This window comes from Sturnus vulgaris, chromosome 2 (genome assembly GCF_052056855.1).
Source record: "Sturnus vulgaris isolate bStuVul1 chromosome 2, bStuVul1.hap1, whole genome shotgun sequence".
NCBI classification, from domain to species: domain Eukaryota; kingdom Metazoa; phylum Chordata; class Aves; order Passeriformes; family Sturnidae; genus Sturnus; species Sturnus vulgaris.
The window spans coordinates 47,581,033-47,599,176 of NC_142244.1; the positions used below are offsets into that span (position 1 = coordinate 47,581,033).

Below are 18,144 nucleotides of genomic sequence, written 5' to 3' on the forward strand. Positions count from 1 at the left end.
AAAGGCCAGGGCTGTCATTTCAGGGACGTGAAAGAGCTGGCTCCTAAAGAATGCTCATTTTGATTAGGGTATGAAAATGCAAAAAAAATTATACTGGGTGATCATATGGTATGAATGTGGGGTCTGGTCTGAAATTCTGGTGCTTTAACCTGTATCAGATACTAATTTTTTTGTTAAAATAACTTGAGTTGTTTTCCTTGAAGGGCTGCCAAGCTGTCGGGAAGTTCTGGTAAAATATGTTGACTATGGCAACACTGCTAACTTAACTCATAAAGACATACGCAAAGTGAAACAGGAGCTTCTCAGCTTTCCAGAGAAGGTAAATGCCTGGGTTAAACACTTGAAATTAACAGCGTCTCAGTGAATGTGAGGGAAAAGAGAGAGTTGTTCACCTTCCTTACTTTTTTAATATCTTTCAGGTGCAAATTAAATCTATTGTTGCCCTGCAGTATACATACTGCAGAAGGGGTATATATACAATGTGCATATATATGTATACTTAATTCACTTAAATGAAATTCCTTTCCATAATAAGCCAAATGAATTTTTGCATTCTTTCCTTTTTAAATGATAATGTCATAATGGGGGGGAGCGAGGTTTAAAATATGTTTTTGTTTGGATTATAGTATTTAAAATTTGATGTTTTTCTAACTTGAGGAATGGTTGGAGTGTTCCCCTTTTGACAAGGAGGAAAACTGCTGTTCATTTGATAGTTTTGGTTACCAATCACGGTTACGCTGAATTTTGAAATTTTGTATGTTGATAGTTTTTTTTACTAGTTGAAGGCACCAGTAGGCTTTTTTTTATCACTTCTGTGATGTAATCTTTACTGATCTCTGCACCAGTTCTATGCCTTACCATAAAGGGAGGCAAAGAGATACAAGCTCTGTATTTCAGCAAGAAGGTCTCTGAATGTGAGGTTCATGCTCAGCTACTGGGAAGGGAGGGATCGTTTTGAACTGAATCAGATTGTGGTAATGTGGAACCAGAAGCCAAGGTCATGCTGTCTTGTATGAGTGCAAAGCAAAGCCTGTGATTCAGTTGTAATGAGATGATCTTGATCTGTATGTGATGGTAGTTGTGTAATCTTGAGTTATTCTTCAGGCAATCAGGTGTAGACTGGCTTGCATTGAGCCGTTCAAAGGGGCAAATGAGTGGAACAGAGAAGCCAAGGAAAGATTTGAAGAATTGACTGAAGATAAGCTTATGTTGTGTTCAGTTATTGGTAAGTTATCAGGAGTATTCATCTCTATTTATGTATTAAGATGACTCAAATGTAGAAACAATCACTTTGATATTTAAGATCGTATTTATTTGAAATGCTTATTTTCATACCTGCTAGAGATAGCCTGAAGTGAGAATGTCTAAATGCTATCCTCTGATTAGAGGAGGCATAACAGATAAAACTTGCAGCAAAAGCTCTGTTCATGTTTTGTCTTACATCATGTAACACTGGTGTAGTCTGTAAGTATTCTGGTTATTCAGGTGGGCTTGTTTCCAAAAGTACTAGCTATCCTTGATGTTCCCTGACTATTGGTAGCTGGGAGTGTGATTGCTGCTGTTTTAAACTCTTGCCAAAAAAGAAAAATAATTTCAGATAACACATATATGCCTTATTAGGATTTTTCTCAATACCATATATTGTTCATATGTACCTACTTACTTTTCAGCCCTTGAGGAATGATGATTTGGAACCCATTTAATAAATGGAATTATGTGTAACAGTTGGAGTTCTTGTACAAAAGCATTGTGATTATTAGTGTATTTAAGTTAATTTTATAGATGTATGCAAAGTTAACTGTCTCCTATTGTTGACATTCAGAATCATTTATTTTGTACCTCAAATGTAATTTTGGAGAATTATGTCTTTTAGTATTATTTGTCATTCCTCTAAAACCATAGTCTTCATACTGTCATTGATTGTCACTAATTATGTTGATATTATTAATTCACAGAAATTTTAGATAATAACGTCTTATCTATTGAACTCTTCAATGCGTCTGCTGATAATGGGAGAAAACTTAGTATTAACTGCCAGCTTGTTGAGGAGGATTTAGCATCCTACATACCTGGGTAAATACACAGTGAATAACTTTTAAAGTATTTGGAAATACAGAATTTGTGTATTGAAACTGCTGGTATTGGTGTGTCGCCTCCAGTGACTGGAAATTACCACATCTGTGATAAATTAATTTTCAAATGACATTCATTAGCTGGTGTAATTTATAGTGTAACTGCAGTTTGATAGTTGAATTCACAGTTAAATCTAGACTCATGTATTAAAGTTGTACCTTTGAAAAAATTGGAGATCAAATGTTTGCATTATGCTTTTAGTGTCTCTAAGTACCAAATTTTCTCAGTGTGTTTACTGTTAAGGTTCCCGTCCCCATGTAGTAAGACAAAGAATTTGTGTGTTAAACCTGCACCTAAGGCGAGTCATCTCTCTGGGAGATCTGTGCTACTAGGAAGCACTTGGGTGTCCAGCTATGGCAGCAGCAGAAGAGTTGGGAGGACAGCAGACATGGGAGGTGTGGTGGGGGAAATGAGGCTGATGAGGGTATAACACTGTTGCATTTAATTTGCTGGCTTTTTACCAAGATAATCTGTGGGCTGTATTAATGAAAATCTGTAGTTACTCTTTTATTAATAATTTTTGAATACTGGTGGAAATATATAATTTAATGGGAAGTTTTCATTCCAAAAGGAAATTCCTGAATTTGCGTTTTTTAGGAGGAAGCGTATAAGTGGATTTTCTGTCTTAGCTCAGAAATGTAACTAAATCGTAGTAACACTCTAATATTGTTGCAGTCACAATTTTTACTACGATTTTTGTAAATTATGCAGCCTGAACAGCTGAGTTACTTTTTCTCTGTGATTAAGGTATTTTGTTGTATCCCATCTGTACTTAGATGCCTGCTTCCAGCTTTCAGACAAGGGGGTATATTCGTTTAGCATAAGTTGCTGTGTAACAGTGATCCCTTGAATAATGTGGATTTTATGATCGCTTGCTCACTCCCCCTTCTTTAGTTGGACTGGGGAGAAAATAAAAGAAACTTGAGCAAGAAAACTCAGGGGTCAAAATAAAGACAGAGAAATCACTAAGTACTGTTGCAGGCAAAACAGACTTGACTTTAATTATTACTAATTAGCATAAATATTTAGTTACTAATTTGGGCATTGGTGCACAGAGGACAAACGTTTATATCACCTGCCTGGTGCTTCCCAGGGTCAAGTTTATTACAAGCAACTCTTTCCTCTCCTGCACATGAGTTACACAAAGTCCATTCAAGGAGGCAGTGAGTAGTGCAGGGAGTGGGGGTCAGGACACAGCAGGTTATCCATGCTGCTCCTTCCTTCTTTTCTTCCTGTGCTTTAGAATGGACCGTCTACAGACCTATGTCCCTTATTCTGTGGGCAAGAGACCCACTCCACATCTTCTGTTCTTATGATCTTGGTGTCCCCTATGCAAGCTCTTCTGTTCCCTGAATGTGCAAGGGTACCTTCTGAAGGAGAATAAAAATGATACTGCCATTAGTGTTTCAGAAGTAGCGTCTATAAATGTTTTTGTCAAAGCTACAACCCATTTTCTTCCATGTTCAGTAATTCCTGTCGTTTTGTTATTGGGACTTTATCACTTGGTTTAAAATGTATTTAAACGTTCTATTCTAATTTAGTGCTCTTTGCAGGTACACTGAAAGAACTGAAGTAAGGCCCAATGAAATATGGGATGATCCTCTAGAAGAAGTTTCCAAAACCTCAGAAGCTTTAATTCCTATTGACATGGAACCTGTGAATGAAGGAGATTTCAGATCACTATGTAACAAGGAGTTACATGGGAGAATTAGTCATGTTGTGTCCCCTAGTAAAATTTTTGTACAATTGCTGTCATCAGAGAGAATACTGGAAAGGTACTAAAATTCAAAGAACTTTCCTTCAGTTAAAGTGTTCTTATTACAAAGTGGTGAATAGTTAACAAACAAACTCTGCTAAGAGTTGCATTTGGCACTTTTATTTCTTGAGGGCTGCTGACTTACCTTTGAGGAACGTATAGGAGCAGAAGAGAGGTTGGCACTATATTGTGGCTTATTAAATAGTTCTGATTCCAAATTAAATATATGATCTCACTCATATTTCAAATCAGTTTTATTGCAGTAAGTATTGGGGCCTGAAGAATGGAACACTGTCCAAAAAGATTAAATCTTCCTGTTCTTTCTTACCATTCCCTCGTTAAAAATCTGTTTAAATAAAACCTATATCCTAAGTCTTAGAACTTACTATTAGTACTAGTACCAGGGTTTTTGTGGGTTTTTTTTTTTTTTCCCCAAAATGTTTCCAGTACCCTGTTAGGAAGTTTTAAGACAATTTCTATATATAGTGTATATCAGTCTGCTTTTGGTAGATATTTAGGCAGTCATGCCTACTGTTTGAAGATAGTTAAAAGAGTGTGTCATGGTTTAGTGCAAGTTACTTATTTATCTGTTTATCTTTTCATCTTCTTGGCTGTAACTACCTAGAGTTCCGTTTATGTAGTCATGACATTGAGTACCACACTCTCAAGCTGTCAAAACAGTGTAGTTTTCATATAGTGCCATACAAGTACTCAGGATTGCTCAGATGAATTCCAGTGTCTAAGTTAACATGATAGACTTGTAATCAGGATGCATGTGTTTTGTAACTCTCATTTCATTTGTTTCTAACATGTCATGAAGAAAAGCTGCAATACTGTGCATCTGTTAAAACAGTAAAACTTCATTGTATGCTAGTTAAAAAATGACTGAATAAGCCCTTTATTTACTGCATGAAATTTTATCACTAAAATAGTGGGTTTTGAATGTTAGTTTACAGGAGGAGATGGCTTCCTTCTACAAAGAATCCCAGCCACAGTCTGTGAAGTGGGAGAGTGAAATGCACTGTGCTGTTTACCTACAGGATGTGGGACAGTGGCAGAGAGGTCAGATAAGCAGGGTTGTGTCTAAAACAAGTGCAGAGGTAAAGCTCTTAATCATAACAGGGTTCATACTTCTGTTTCCAACCTTGAAACTGTTCTTTCTTCTGTGTTAATATTTTCTTACAGTCTTGCTTTTGTTGAGAGTTTGTCATGCTGTACATTGCTGCAAATCAGTTGACTGTCTTGTCAAAGCTCAGGGGCCTTTATCAGGAAATCTGGTAGTTGAGGAAGGCTTACAAGGTTGACTCTTTATTTACACTGCCCTTTGGAACATAGTAGAGGTTCCCAAGCTATAGTCTAACAATTCATTTCAGATTCCAGAAGGTGTGTGTGAAACTGAGGCTCACAGTAATTCAAACTCAATGATCCTTGTTAAAAGATGGAGTCAGCTGAACCAAGTGCAGCACCACAGGAACACATGCAGTTGCAAGAACCCCAAGCTGGTGGTGATGCACTGTGCTGGGTAGCTGTAGCATTTTCCACACTAAGCTCACACAGAGCTGCTTGAAACATGAGTTTTGTTGTACCAATTTGAAAATAATGAACCCCAGAAAAAGCATTTTGTGACTAGATACTTATGTGTCTCCAAAGTAAGAATGGTTTTTTGATCGTGCAGATAATCCAGGACTGGATTGCTGCTGATTTTTTTTCCACCATCATCAGGTTGTGCCCAGGGGTCTTTTTAGTTGGAAGCAGAAATGGGATTTTGTGTACTTCAGGTTTGCATTATCTGTTTTCTGAGCCTAAGAGCCTTCAAACAGCCATTTAACCCCATCGGAATAAAAAGCAAGGGGTGAAGGAAAGCAGTTTTGGTGTTTCTTGGTTTAGCAAAAACTCTGTAAAGTTATTTTAACCCCCTTTGAACACACTTGTGTGGTTGTCCCTTTCCTATGCTGTGGTAGTTGCTTGAGTTGTGATTAAGTATTCTAGTGCAAAAGGCATTTGTTAAATCTCGTTAATGTTTGAAATTTTTTTAACCTCCTCAGGGATGATTTGAATTATCATTTCTTACAGATAACAGTAAGAGAGGGTGGTTTTTTTTCTGTTGTTTCTTGCCTGTAACAGGTACTACTTTATGATTCTGGAGCTGAAGAAACAGTGGAGGTCAGCTGTCTTAGAAAACTTGAGGAAAGCATGAAGACCATTAAGGCGTTAGCAATAGAATGTTCACTGACAGAAATAAGGTAGCCTTTCCTTTTTACTGAGTGGCAGCATTAGAAACTAGAAATTACATATCTTTGTTAGCAATGATTATCTAAGATTCGGATGTGACTTGCTTTTTGAGTAAAGAAATGGAATGATGACTGTGATTTATTTAATAAAGGTTTGGAGTTTTTTCTAAGGGTTATACTGTATAGTAGTAAAGCAGAAACTGTGCTGTCAAAATAAATAATATTTATAGGTTGAGTTACAAAATAGTGAACAGATTTATTTCATTGAATATTTTTTCCCTGGCGCAGAATTTGAGATGAATTGGATTGCATGAAACTGTACAGAAGGTCTCTTTCCTAGATGGTTATGACAGGTGTCATAACTTGTAGAACTCATGATACTCCTCATTTTGAAATTCTGGGCTTGTATTTTTTAATTTTTCCAGTTGTAGAGATCCAGAAATTAATAATGATTTCATGTTAGTTTTGACTGTAGTAGAGATTTCTTTTTTTTTCTATAACGGTTTTGGCAGTTAAAAAGAAAAAGCCCAGTTTTTAGTAGAGGGAAGAGTTGGTGGTTATACTTATGAGATGCCAACTTCTTTTGTACCTGGAGATTATCATTTGTTCTATGTTAGACCCACAGGTGGAAGCACACAGTGGACAGCAACAGTGTGTGAATGCTTATCCTATTACCTAACTGGAGCACAAGTGAAAATAGTCATACAGGTCTGTAATCAAAACCAGTGGCATTTATAAAATTTCTGTCAGGCTAACCTCGGATTTTTTTCTGAATATTTTACCTTTCAAACAGTTGAGAGTAGAGCTTGATTGTATAGCTGTTTGCTCTGGGGAAAAAGGTACTTTTTCTTTCTGCTTTACTTTTTTTATTCACTAGAGCATTAGAGCAGTTGACTACCCAGTGTGGAGAGAACTTTATCTTTGCTATATTTGGATAGTGAAGAATAGTAGGTGTTATCTTTGGGATCACCAGATGCTGACAGCCTTTATGGACAGATAAGCAAGTTGCTTAGGTTCTTGATGAGAATGATTTCAGAAGCTACTATATTAGTTTTCAAGCCTCAAAGACTGAAAGAATTAATCCAGTTCTGTATGAATATCATTAGTAATTGATCTCTTCCAGGAAAAAAGAAACAGGATTATTAGAAAGGTTTGATTTGTTCAGGGTCTGTTGCCAGCTGCCAGTGGTATTTTACAGCATGTGTGGAAATAAAAGCCATGATGAGTGAAGTTATTTATGCATAAGTTTAAATCTGCTGCAAAACAAATATTTGATACTTGATTCTATTAAAAAGGCTGAGGGAAAAAGCATGTTTTTGTTCTACAGCTTTTTTAATGTCATGTGTAGAACAGGTAGTAAAATGGTTGGAACTGTCATATGGATTAAATAAATTTGTGTCTTCTCATGTGGGCATCAGTTGTTTAAAGATGTCTGATTGACATTCAGTACCAATAAAATTTAAAATATGCCTGTAGTTTAGAGGAAATGCATATTTGTAATATGTTGTCCAGCTCTCCCATTTTTTCCAGGAAAATGATGCAGGCTGTGCTTTGCCTGTGAAAATTCTTTGCAAAGATGAAACAGGAAAAATGACTGATACTTCTGAATACCTTATTGAACAGGGTTTGGCTCTTAGAAACAGAAGGTTTGATTAATTTTCTTTTATATTCTCTCAAACTCTGATGTTCATATTTGACTAGACTAATAAGTAAATTAAAAAATTTGGATTATGTTCTATCAACAGAATTCCATCTTCAGTGGACTTGCTTGTAAATAATGTTATTTATTGTATCCATAGCACATTTCAATTCTCTAAGTTTGTAGATGAGATGCTTGACAGTATTTTGAGATACCTTTGCCACTCTGTGTGTTTGGTTTTCTTACTTGTATTATTTTGTAGTTTTGCACTTCTCAAGTTCTTTGTCGGTTAATGTGCTGGTATTTGATTGAATCTTCTAGAACTGGTAAAGCTGATGGGGCTTGTTTAGTTTCCAAAGAACATCCTGAAGTACATTTCGAGCAGGAGAACACACAGCTGGATGGTTGTACTTCCAAAATTGCATGTGCAAGAAACGGGACAGTTCCAGAGGAAAATACCACTATTTCAGAGAGTGAACAAAAATCACTCAAAACACACGAGCTACTGCCTCATTCAGGAATGGATGAAGTATATAAATCTCCCATTGTTCCTGAAGCAAAAATTTTCCAGGCTGTAGTGAGTTGTATTGGAGGTGATGGAACTATTTATATAATACCGAAATTATTTGGTGAGTTTACATAGAAAAAAATACATTTATGCATCTGAGTGCTCTTGGGTATCAGAATGTGTACTAGAACACCTATCTGGTACGTGTTCAGTGTTCTGAAAGATTCCTCTTGCGAGGTGATGTCCTTTGGTGTGCAGGCTAAGGATTCTCTGTCCTTAAATCAGCTTTTCTGCCTTCCACCCTCCCAAGAAATCCAAAAACCCAAAGCCCTTGGATGGGCAGGTTACTTGCTTTTCTTCTCTAGGCTGTAATGGGTAACGCAGCAAGTGCTTTCTTTTGTATTGTTGACTGATAAGTAAATGTAGTAGTTTACTTCAAAGCGATGAAGATACAGTCATAAAGATTCTTGGAAGTTAGCTTTGTTCTCAGATACTGCTGTATTTTTTTTCCTTCAGTTTAAGCTCAGTACACAGTTTCTTCAGGCTCTTTATTTGCATTGGTTCATTTTCTTCGGACAGATGCAGTGTCACTCCTCAGTTCCATGTTAGTCACTCCTCAGTTCCATGTTGGTTTATTGTGCTTCAGAGAAATACTTACATACGAGAACATTAATTCTCTCTTCTTTGGCTTCACAAGTACATTTAACTACTAGATTATGTAACTATTCATAAAACTTTGAAATTCAAAGTACAGTAACCCCACTTGCACAAGACGGTGTTTTCTTCCTGCAGTTCTTGCTGTAGGCTGTGCCCATGGCAGAAGAGGTTCTGGACACCTCTTCTGTGTTGCTTCATGGTGTCCTACCACCGAAACAGTGGTCTGGGAGTTGTCTTGTTCATGCTTTGTTTGGCTCTGATATTAGTGCTGCCTAGGTGTCAGTTACAAAATTTATAGACTCTTCTATAAGTTCTTCTGAGATTAGAATTCAGAATTACTAATGGCTTCAGAATTGGAAATGCAGTGTACTGTTTCAGTACTAACTCTTGTGCATATACTAGATATTGAACATACATATTGTATCAGTGTTGGAAAATATATTTTGGAGCTCCACGTGTGTTTTATCTTTATACATGTCTTTGTCTGAATCTGATGGGGTTTGGTGATGGAAATATTTTGCATGGATGTCAGGGACTATTTTTAATTTTTTTTTTTTATTTCACCCCCTCTCCCAAGAAACTGCACTAAACAAATTGATGGTTGAAATACAAAATACCTTCAAAGGCCTTGGTCTCCTGATACCCTACTGCTGGAAGAAGGGAGAAGCCTGTGTTGTAAGAGGATCAGATACTTTGTGGTATCGAGCTAAAATTGTAGAAGTCAGTGGCAGTACTCTCCAGGTAAGGTGGATTGTATGGGGGGAGAGGGGGAAGGTGTATGTGTATCTGCATATGTGTGTTTCAAAAAGGCATATACTCCAATCCTCTAAAATAAAAAAATGGATTTCACATTTTTTCATTGAGCTGATGTGATGACCTTATGCAGATGTTAATTCTGCTTGAAAATGTTGATTACAGTCCTTGTTTTTACATTTATTTTAAATATCAAATCTGTCTACCTACTTCAGTTGTCATAATTTTTCCTGTAGTTTCCCTAGTAATGATAAATTTTCTTAAGTAAAAAGCTGCTCTTGATCTCCTGTAAGTAATCCCTTTTAAGTTTTTTTTTAATTTTACTGTTCTTAGCATATGTAGAATGCTTTGAAAACAATTAAGTTTAGAATCCCACACCTGCCCTATCCTCACCCAAAAAGTATTGGCTGTCTGTTTCAAATTCTTTCTGCTGCACAGGTATAGAGCTTCTTCTCATTAGCAGTTAGTCTTACCTAAGCTCTTGAGTCTGCTCATGATTTTTGAATGCAGATTTGCAAAATCTATCCTAGTTCACAATTTTTTTTCCTTTCAGTTTTAAATTGATGTTGGTTATTCTATAAAAGGTAGGAATTCTTGCAAGGGAAGTTTATAGTCTGAATTTCTAATCTGCCGTACCACTTTTTTTAATCCTTTCTTGCTTTTCCACTTTGTCACATCACTTACTTACCATCAATGCATTATTTTTTTTCCTCCGTAGAAGTAATGCTGTAAATGAATGCATTCCCTTACTAAACTTAATGTAGGAACCAGGAATTATTTCAGGAAAGCTTTGCATTTCCTCTAGGTACAGTACATAGATCACGGTTACATAGAGAGCATTCCTCAGTGTCACCTGTATCCAACTACATTTTACACTCGCATTCCTCCGTTCTGCATCCCGTGTCAGCTCTACAAGACGCTGCCGGTGAGTCATGGCACATCTGTGTGTGAGTAGCTGCTTACTCAGATCCGTACCCTGCTTAGTGAGAAAAGTTGAGAGTACTTGCTGGTATCTTCTCTTGTCTGCAAGGATTCAGAGAAGAGATGATGAGGATTGTTTCTGCAAGTCCTTATCGGGACCCAACAGATTTGCTTTATGAGGGGACCCTGCTTGAAAGGTAGCTGTCAGTGGAGTCAAATCTTTGTGAGACGGGACACTGCAGGCCTGTCAGGGGGATACTCTGAAATGATAATTCATTTTGCAATAGCAGCAACAAAAAGTAAATCCTGGGTTTCTTAATGCAGAATGACAGGACAATCTGAAATTTTCAAGTCCTGCTAAACTCTTCTTCTAACATTCTGAACTTGGCTGTGTAGGAAACAGTCTAAACTAATACAGGTTTAGGGGTTTTTGTCAGTAATTGGTATGTAAATAACATCTTCACATACCATCACACCTTGCTTACTCTGGTGCACTTACTAAAAGTGAATTACTGTAATTACCAGCTTACTTGTATTGCTGGGAACAGTTAAACTGGTGGAGTAAGGAAGGCTGCAGCTGCAGCAGGGGTGGTGGGGCAGGGACAGGCAGCAGACCTGCCAGCGAAAGGTAGCATGCCCAGGTAGGAAACCTCCTGCAGCAGGTGGTGAGAGGGCTGTGTAGCATCAGGGAGGCTGAGGAGGAGTTGGATAGCTGATTCAAAGTGTAGTTTGCAGTGGACCCACAGCCAAACGGCCAGAAACTCTCCCAGGAGCACGTGTAGAAGATAGAAGGGGCAATAATGCAGAATGGGAGCTTGAAATGGCAGGGACCTGCAAGAAGAGATTTTTCCCAGACTGTGAGGTGCACTTGCAGCACTGCTTTGTCACTCTGTGGGCTGCTGAGGACAGAGGCTCTGTCTCACATCAGGAGAAAGGCCAGGGCTGAGGAGGGCAGCGCCATCTGCTCCCTGTGGAACCCCCAGTGCAGCTAACAAAAGGCAGTGGGAGATTGGAGGGGGTGCTTCCTTCTGAGAGGTGCAGAGGAACCCATGTGCTGACCCGACACTAGAGGGATGGTGCTCCTGCTTTTTTGTGTCGGGGACATCACTGAGAGGCTGCCAGGCCTTGTACAGTCCACCCACTGTTACCCACTGCCCTGAGTTGTCTGCTCCTCTCAGCACCAGTGATACACCTCAAACTGCTCCTGGCTGTATTTGCAGAGGTTGCAGATCCCAAGAGTGTTTGTAAGGATCTGTGGGCAGCCAGTAGTTCTTTCATCAGTCCTGTCTGTCAGAGGGAAGGGAGTTAAAAGGCTCGGTCCAGTCTGGTGAGGTGAGAAATCACTACAGGACTGTAGCCACAGCCATGGTCAGGCTGCTTGGATGATGGCACTCATTTTGAGGCTCCTGGTCTCGTGGGGCCTTGTGGGGCCCGTCTCAGAGAAGAGGAGAAGAATCTTTGGTCCATAGGCCTGCCAAGCCTGGAGAGGGATCTCAGGTCAGCAGGAGAGCAGCTGAAGAGCAGCACCTGTGAGAGCAAGTCCAGGGAAGGGTGATGAAGATCAGAGGGCTGGAGCACCTCTCATGTGACAACAGGCTGAGAGAGTTGGGGCTCTTCATCCTGGAGAAGGCTCCAGGGAGACCTTCAGCACTTTCCAGTACCTAAAGGGGGCTACAAGAGAGCTGGGGAGGGTTATTACCCTTACAGGACTCCTTAGAAGGTCATGGAGTGATAGGACAAGGGGAAATATCATGAGACTGACAGAGGGCAGGTTTGGATTTGATAATAGGAAGAAGATATTCAGTACAAGGGTAGTGAGACATGGGAACAGGCTGCACAGGGATGTTGTTGATGCCCCACCTTTGAAGTGTTCGAGGCCAGGTTGGAGGGGGCTTGGAGCAACCTGGTCTAGTGGAAGGTGCCCCCTGCTCACAGCAGGAGGGTTGAAACTCGATCTTTAAAGTTCTTTCCAACACAAAACAGTCTGTCGTACTGTGAAAGGCATGCTTGTAAGCGTAGAGATTGGAAAGCAAAGATACAGCAGAGAAAAAAAGTACTTAAGGCATTCTGTGCTTTGTTGTGTGTTATCTTGGATTCCGTAGTTCTTTGGATTATGCTTCAGATAATTTTGTACACGTACATTACTGTGTACATATAGTGTCGGTTAGATTTGACAAGCAGCATCTCGTTCTAAGCCATTTCAGGATCTGAAAATTGTGGGTTGCATTGTCACATAAATTCTAATGCACCAAATTGCAGATAATATTTAAATGATTATAGACAAATCAAACTAAGGATGTGTGTTTTTTAGTCAGATTTCTTTTTTTAATGGTAATCATGTATTTCCATCTACCCTAAGAACAGAAAGAATATTACTGGTTGGCATCTTAATGTGTTGGTTTCTTGATTTTCCCCAAATAGATTGGAAATTTTTGGCAGCAGGATGCAGTAGATTACCTTCAAGAACTTCTCAAAAATGAAGAGGTTGAAATTCATGTTAAGGTAGCCTGATTTATTCATAGATGTGGAATGAAGCAAAGTTTTTGTTGTCTTTTTCCTTTTAACTGGCATTAAGAATGGTACATGAAGGAGTATAGCAGTAAATGTATTTCTTAGACAAAATAAAAACCACAACTAAACTTACTTCTCCTGTGACTTTACCTTTATTCTAGTTTTCAGGCCTTGAATGTATCCATTAGAGTCAGTGCTGTTTTTTCACCCTGTTCATGATGAGTTGTCATTCTGACGAGTAACTTACCTATGGGCAGCATAAATTGTTCTAAATTCTATTTTAAGTGATAACGTTCTGACATAATTAAGTATGGATGTGCTTAAATGTATTTATTAAAATTAGAGGGAAACACATCATCTCTATGGTCTGAAAACAAACCATTTCAGACAGTTTAACGATAAATTGTGAAGGGGAAGGGTTTGAGTGAGCAAACATGGGATAATATTTCAGTGTTAAAAGAGCAATTGGTGCTGCCATATCAGAAAGAGAGATAATCCCATTTGTGTTATAACTGATGTTAATAGGCATCTTGGTCTTGTATCTTAGAGTGTTATGCATATCAACATGAGACGTTTGAATTTCTTGGTCACCATTTCTAAAACTTCAGTCGCAGTATTACTATTAGAATCCTATTTTGTCCTTTGTAAATAGGAATTGCCAGATAACCCATGGGACAAGTTGTCCATCAGCCTGTATTTTGGGGGAATATCACTTTCATCCTTCATGGCTTACCAGAAGTACTGTGTTGCTGAAGATTGCCAGGACATACAAAAGCTGGTGAGACTTGTGTGTGTGTATGTCCCTTTTGCTGTTGCTGCTCTTAACGTTGCAAAGATTATTCAGTTGCTTGTTGTGGCCTCAGAAGATTTGTTACTTTTAAAATATTTTAAATTATTTTTTGTGCTGTAAGCAGCAGTAGGACTGAGCACACAGGTCTGCAGCACAATATGGGGAGCTATGATGTGCTGACAAGACTGTGGAACAGCAAATTTCCAAGAATTTATTCATGGACTCTGTAATGAAAAGAGATTTTTCCCTTCTGTTTAAAGTCCAGCTAGTTTTGTTTAGTTCCTCTAAAACAGTAGGAATAGGGTAATACTTTTATCGCTTGAAAATATGAATTATTCAGAAAAATATATCCAAGGATAGAGTAAATTAAATCAAGTATTTCATCATAAACCCAGTGATTTATAGGGGAGTTACCTAGGCTCTTTATTCCAAGAGTCTGGGACACTTACCTGACATTCTTTAGGGGAGGATTTAAGTTTTCACCTAACTTCCTTGTCTTAACACCAACAAAACTGTACATAAGTAATTTCTCTGTATTTGTTTTAATTTTTTTTGTTCCTTGAAATCTAAGGATCAGGTTTATTTAACTTGCTAAGACTTTGTTATTGCATCTTTCTCTTAATTCTGTGTGGCTCTGCCAGTGTACTTTTCTTTCCAATGTAAATATTTGCTTCAGAAAACAATTTTCCAGTCCAGAGTCTGCTGCTGTCACTGCTGGTGCAAGGCTCAAGTTGTCTGCCAGGGGGCTCATGATGCAGTTAGAAAAATCCCTCCGTGTATATTAGAACTGAGTACCATGGAAAACTCAATTGTAAATCAGTCTCTTGTTGCATATTCATGAAGTCAGCATGACACACAGCTTTCAGCAAACTAAATATGGACCTGGAAATGAGATTTGTACTTTTAACACAAAAATTAAATTTGGAAAACGAAAATAAAGCTGTGTAAGAAGATTGCAAGCAAGAAGCATTCAGAAAGCCTGAAGTGCTTTCCTCAAGGAGTAATAGCATAAAGCAGATCCATTCCAACAATGAGTGACTCAGAACAAACTGTAAGAAAACGGGCATCAGAAGTGTTCAGTTGTAGACCAGAAAAGAAGCAAGGCATCCAGAACTCGAGCTGAACCTCAGGAACAGCAGAAGTGGGAAGCAAACAGCTCTGAACATGCACAAATATAATCAGCTCTGGTTTTAGCTGTAGAGACTCAGCAGCCAAGCTCACGACACAGCTGAAGTGCATTTTTTTACATAAGGTGTAACTGTTACATATTATTTTATTCTGTAGTTTTGTAACTTTATTCCCAGCTTCAAATCTGTGATTTGGGGTGAGTTAAGCTGATGAGGACTTTATTCTATTTCATGAGCCTTGCAATTGCTATTGGTGGCTTGTGCAGAGCTCACTGCACCCATTGCTGCAGTGTGTCCCTGTCTTTGAGATGTGCTTGTGTTGAGCTACACTGATGAGCTTAGGAGCTGGTCTTTGTTACCATATGACAATCCTAGCTTAGGCATTAGCCTGAAAGAATTCCTAGTAGGGCAGTAGGATGTTGGAGAATGCATCAGAACCTCCAAGTTTGCTGAGCTTTACAGCAGTGACTCTCATTCCAGGTGTGTCTGTCCATGTGTAGTCAGGTGGCTCCTGACTCACAGTGCTCCTGATAGTTTTGCAGAAATCTGGCATTCAGTTTGTGCATCTATAATTTAGTTAGACAGTCTTTCTTTGCTTGTAGGAGTACATACTTTGAATGGAAAAAATTCTTTTTTCCTAGTTAAGTTTGAGGAACGTAATGGTTTTTTGTACTGCATCCTCTGTCATGTCCTGCAGGGGAAATAAAGGGTCATAATTCATTGTTTCATTTTCCAGTTACATATGTTGCTTCTACTTTCCTCTTTTTTCGGGGCATAATGAAAAGTTTTCATCAAGTAAATGCATAAAAATTTTGGAGAAATTGTACATTTAGTTGTGCATTATGTTTTAAGTACAAGAGAGAATAGGAGCTCTCTTCATGACCTATGATCTAGCTGAGCTGTGAGTCATATATCCTTCTAAAAGTATAACTCAATGCTGCAGGGTTTATTTTGTGTTAAACCAAATGCAATAATGACATGTAGAATTCAAACTGTGAAATACATGGTTCTAAAAGAAGATACACTGGACAGTACCATGCTGCTGAGAAAAATCTGTATCTGTACATTGCAAGGTCAGTTTTTTTCATGAAGGACACACTGCTTATTGCTATATTATACACCTTCTTAGGTAATCCTTTGAAGCAGAAGTCATACCTAAGTTAGTTGCTATTTTGTTATTCAATATGATGCTCAGCTGAAGTCTGTCTCGGTCTAGGGGACGTTTGAAGGAGACCTTTCGCCTTCATACCTGCTGCAACCACTGCCTGTTCCAGGAGAAACCTTTCCTGTCACAGTTACCCACTTGGTGTCCCCTAAGGAGGTAAATGTGTCTGGTCAACATCTCACATGCTGCAGTCCCTGCAGGCTGATGAAAAGGAAATCACAGCTGGCAATCTCAGAGCATTACAGGCTGCAAAATGGTCCTGAGCTATTGGTTCAGGGGGTTGTGCGGGGCAGCTCTCTGAATGAACTCTTAGTTGAAATAACCTCATAGGTGAGGGCAGTGAAACATGAATCCTTTCTCTAGAAAATTGAATTTAAAGAATTACAATACTGCAGTCTGCTACTTAGCTTTTTTTAATAAGAAAATAGGTCGTTGGATTTTAATGTGGCAGAACAATAGCGAATTCTGTGGAAGCCCATACAACTTCCTGGAGTTCTGCCCAATCTCCCAGGCAAAAGACAGGATGTTATGTGAATTGATTGAATAAAAGATTTCTATGTGGACTTAGAATGTTGAATGATGAAATAGAGAAGAGCAAGGAGGTGCTGAACCTTTCACAGATGGGATCTGGATTAAAAGTAATCTTTTAATAATGGTTGGAATTCCTAGTTTCTAAATTAACTGCAAAAATAGTAACATCGGAGCCTTTTCTTTAAATAGGTTTATATTTGTCTCGATTCTTCTGGGAACCTTACAAAGCCCTCTGCCACAGAGAGAGCTGCCAGCTGTGACTCGGAGAGCCTTAATAAAGCCCTGAAGTGGTGCAATAAAATTGTAAAGACTCTTCCTCATCTAACAAACTTCAAAAAAGGTACATTGTGTGTTTATTTTCCCTGTTGTTTCATGTGGATATTCAGAAAGCCTGAGTTTCCTTTTCTACTTCTATGTATATTTAAATAAAAGTTTTGGAGAGTAAGGACTAACATCACACTATAATTACATGTTACACTGTAATATGTTTTCATTCTTAATGAAATTGAGGTTTTTGTGTCATTCTGCTCCACTGGAAAATGATGGACAGAACTCAAGACTCCTGGTGCCTGTTAGAGCTGACTTTAGATTGCATTTGGCAGTAATAAAACTTTTCCCTAAAGGCACCTGTCATTGAACTGTGAAAATATTATTAAAGGTTCAAAAGCTATGTACAGAAAATTATGTTATAAAGGTTTAGAAGTTGTGTGAGCCCTAAGGAGCACCACTTCAATGTCCACAGCTGTTGGGCGTAAACTAACACAAGTATGGCTGTCTGAAACCTGGTGAAGAATGCAGTTCTTGCTCATGCTTGATTCTGCCAACTCATAAAATTCTGGATGAGGCTTTAGGCATTATCTACCTCCTGTCTTCCAGACTTGTCTTTTCACTTGGAGATCAATCCATTTACTAACTGGATTGTGCAGATGAGTCCAAGCTGAAAATTTGGAACATTAAACTGTTTGGATCACTATCTTTTCACCAAGCAATTCACTGTTACTCCTCACCATTGCCATGTGGGGTGGAGAAACTTAACTTAAATTGCATAGTACTGATTGGATTGGATATTCATGGAACAAAATTGTAGTACAATTTTGATAAGGAAGAGGAGACTTAATCTTGGTCACCAAGTAAAGTGGATTTTCCAGGTCAGTTTGTACTGCACTGAGTACTGAGGGGTATTATGTGATGGTTTTGGTTTTTTTTCTTCTACAGAACTGCCTTGCCTTGCAGAATATGTGGATGGTTTATGGTACAGAGCAAAACTCCTCTCTGTTACACAGCTTGTCCCTGTTCAGATTCTGGTTCAGTTTGTTGACTATGGTACTTACTTAGTTGCCCCAACAAGCAGGTAAATAAGTTTTAAAAAAATGCATGTAAAATGGCTGTGTGTGTGTATGTATGTATACACTTAGATCATAA

At 38.4% G+C, this 18,144-nt stretch overlaps 1 protein-coding gene across 1 annotated transcript in view; it reads left to right on the top strand.

Moving 5' to 3' along the window:
• Positions 1-18,144, top strand: part of RNF17 (ring finger protein 17) — a 39,998-nt gene that overhangs the window by 18,965 nt on the left and 2,889 nt on the right. Inside the window, exons 17-32 of the mRNA XM_088159282.1 lie at positions 204-319; positions 1,105-1,225; positions 1,956-2,073; positions 3,687-3,908; positions 4,839-4,989; positions 6,014-6,132; positions 6,738-6,828; positions 7,651-7,766; positions 8,081-8,388; positions 9,502-9,665; positions 10,483-10,602; positions 13,020-13,100; positions 13,762-13,887; positions 16,243-16,347; positions 16,912-17,062; positions 17,938-18,073. Coding sequence (XP_088015408.1) covers positions 204-319; positions 1,105-1,225; positions 1,956-2,073; positions 3,687-3,908; positions 4,839-4,989; positions 6,014-6,132; positions 6,738-6,828; positions 7,651-7,766; positions 8,081-8,388; positions 9,502-9,665; positions 10,483-10,602; positions 13,020-13,100; positions 13,762-13,887; positions 16,243-16,347; positions 16,912-17,062; positions 17,938-18,073 — 2,245 coding nt within the window. The remainder of the gene's footprint in view (positions 1-203; positions 320-1,104; positions 1,226-1,955; positions 2,074-3,686; positions 3,909-4,838; positions 4,990-6,013; positions 6,133-6,737; positions 6,829-7,650; positions 7,767-8,080; positions 8,389-9,501; positions 9,666-10,482; positions 10,603-13,019; positions 13,101-13,761; positions 13,888-16,242; positions 16,348-16,911; positions 17,063-17,937; positions 18,074-18,144) is intronic.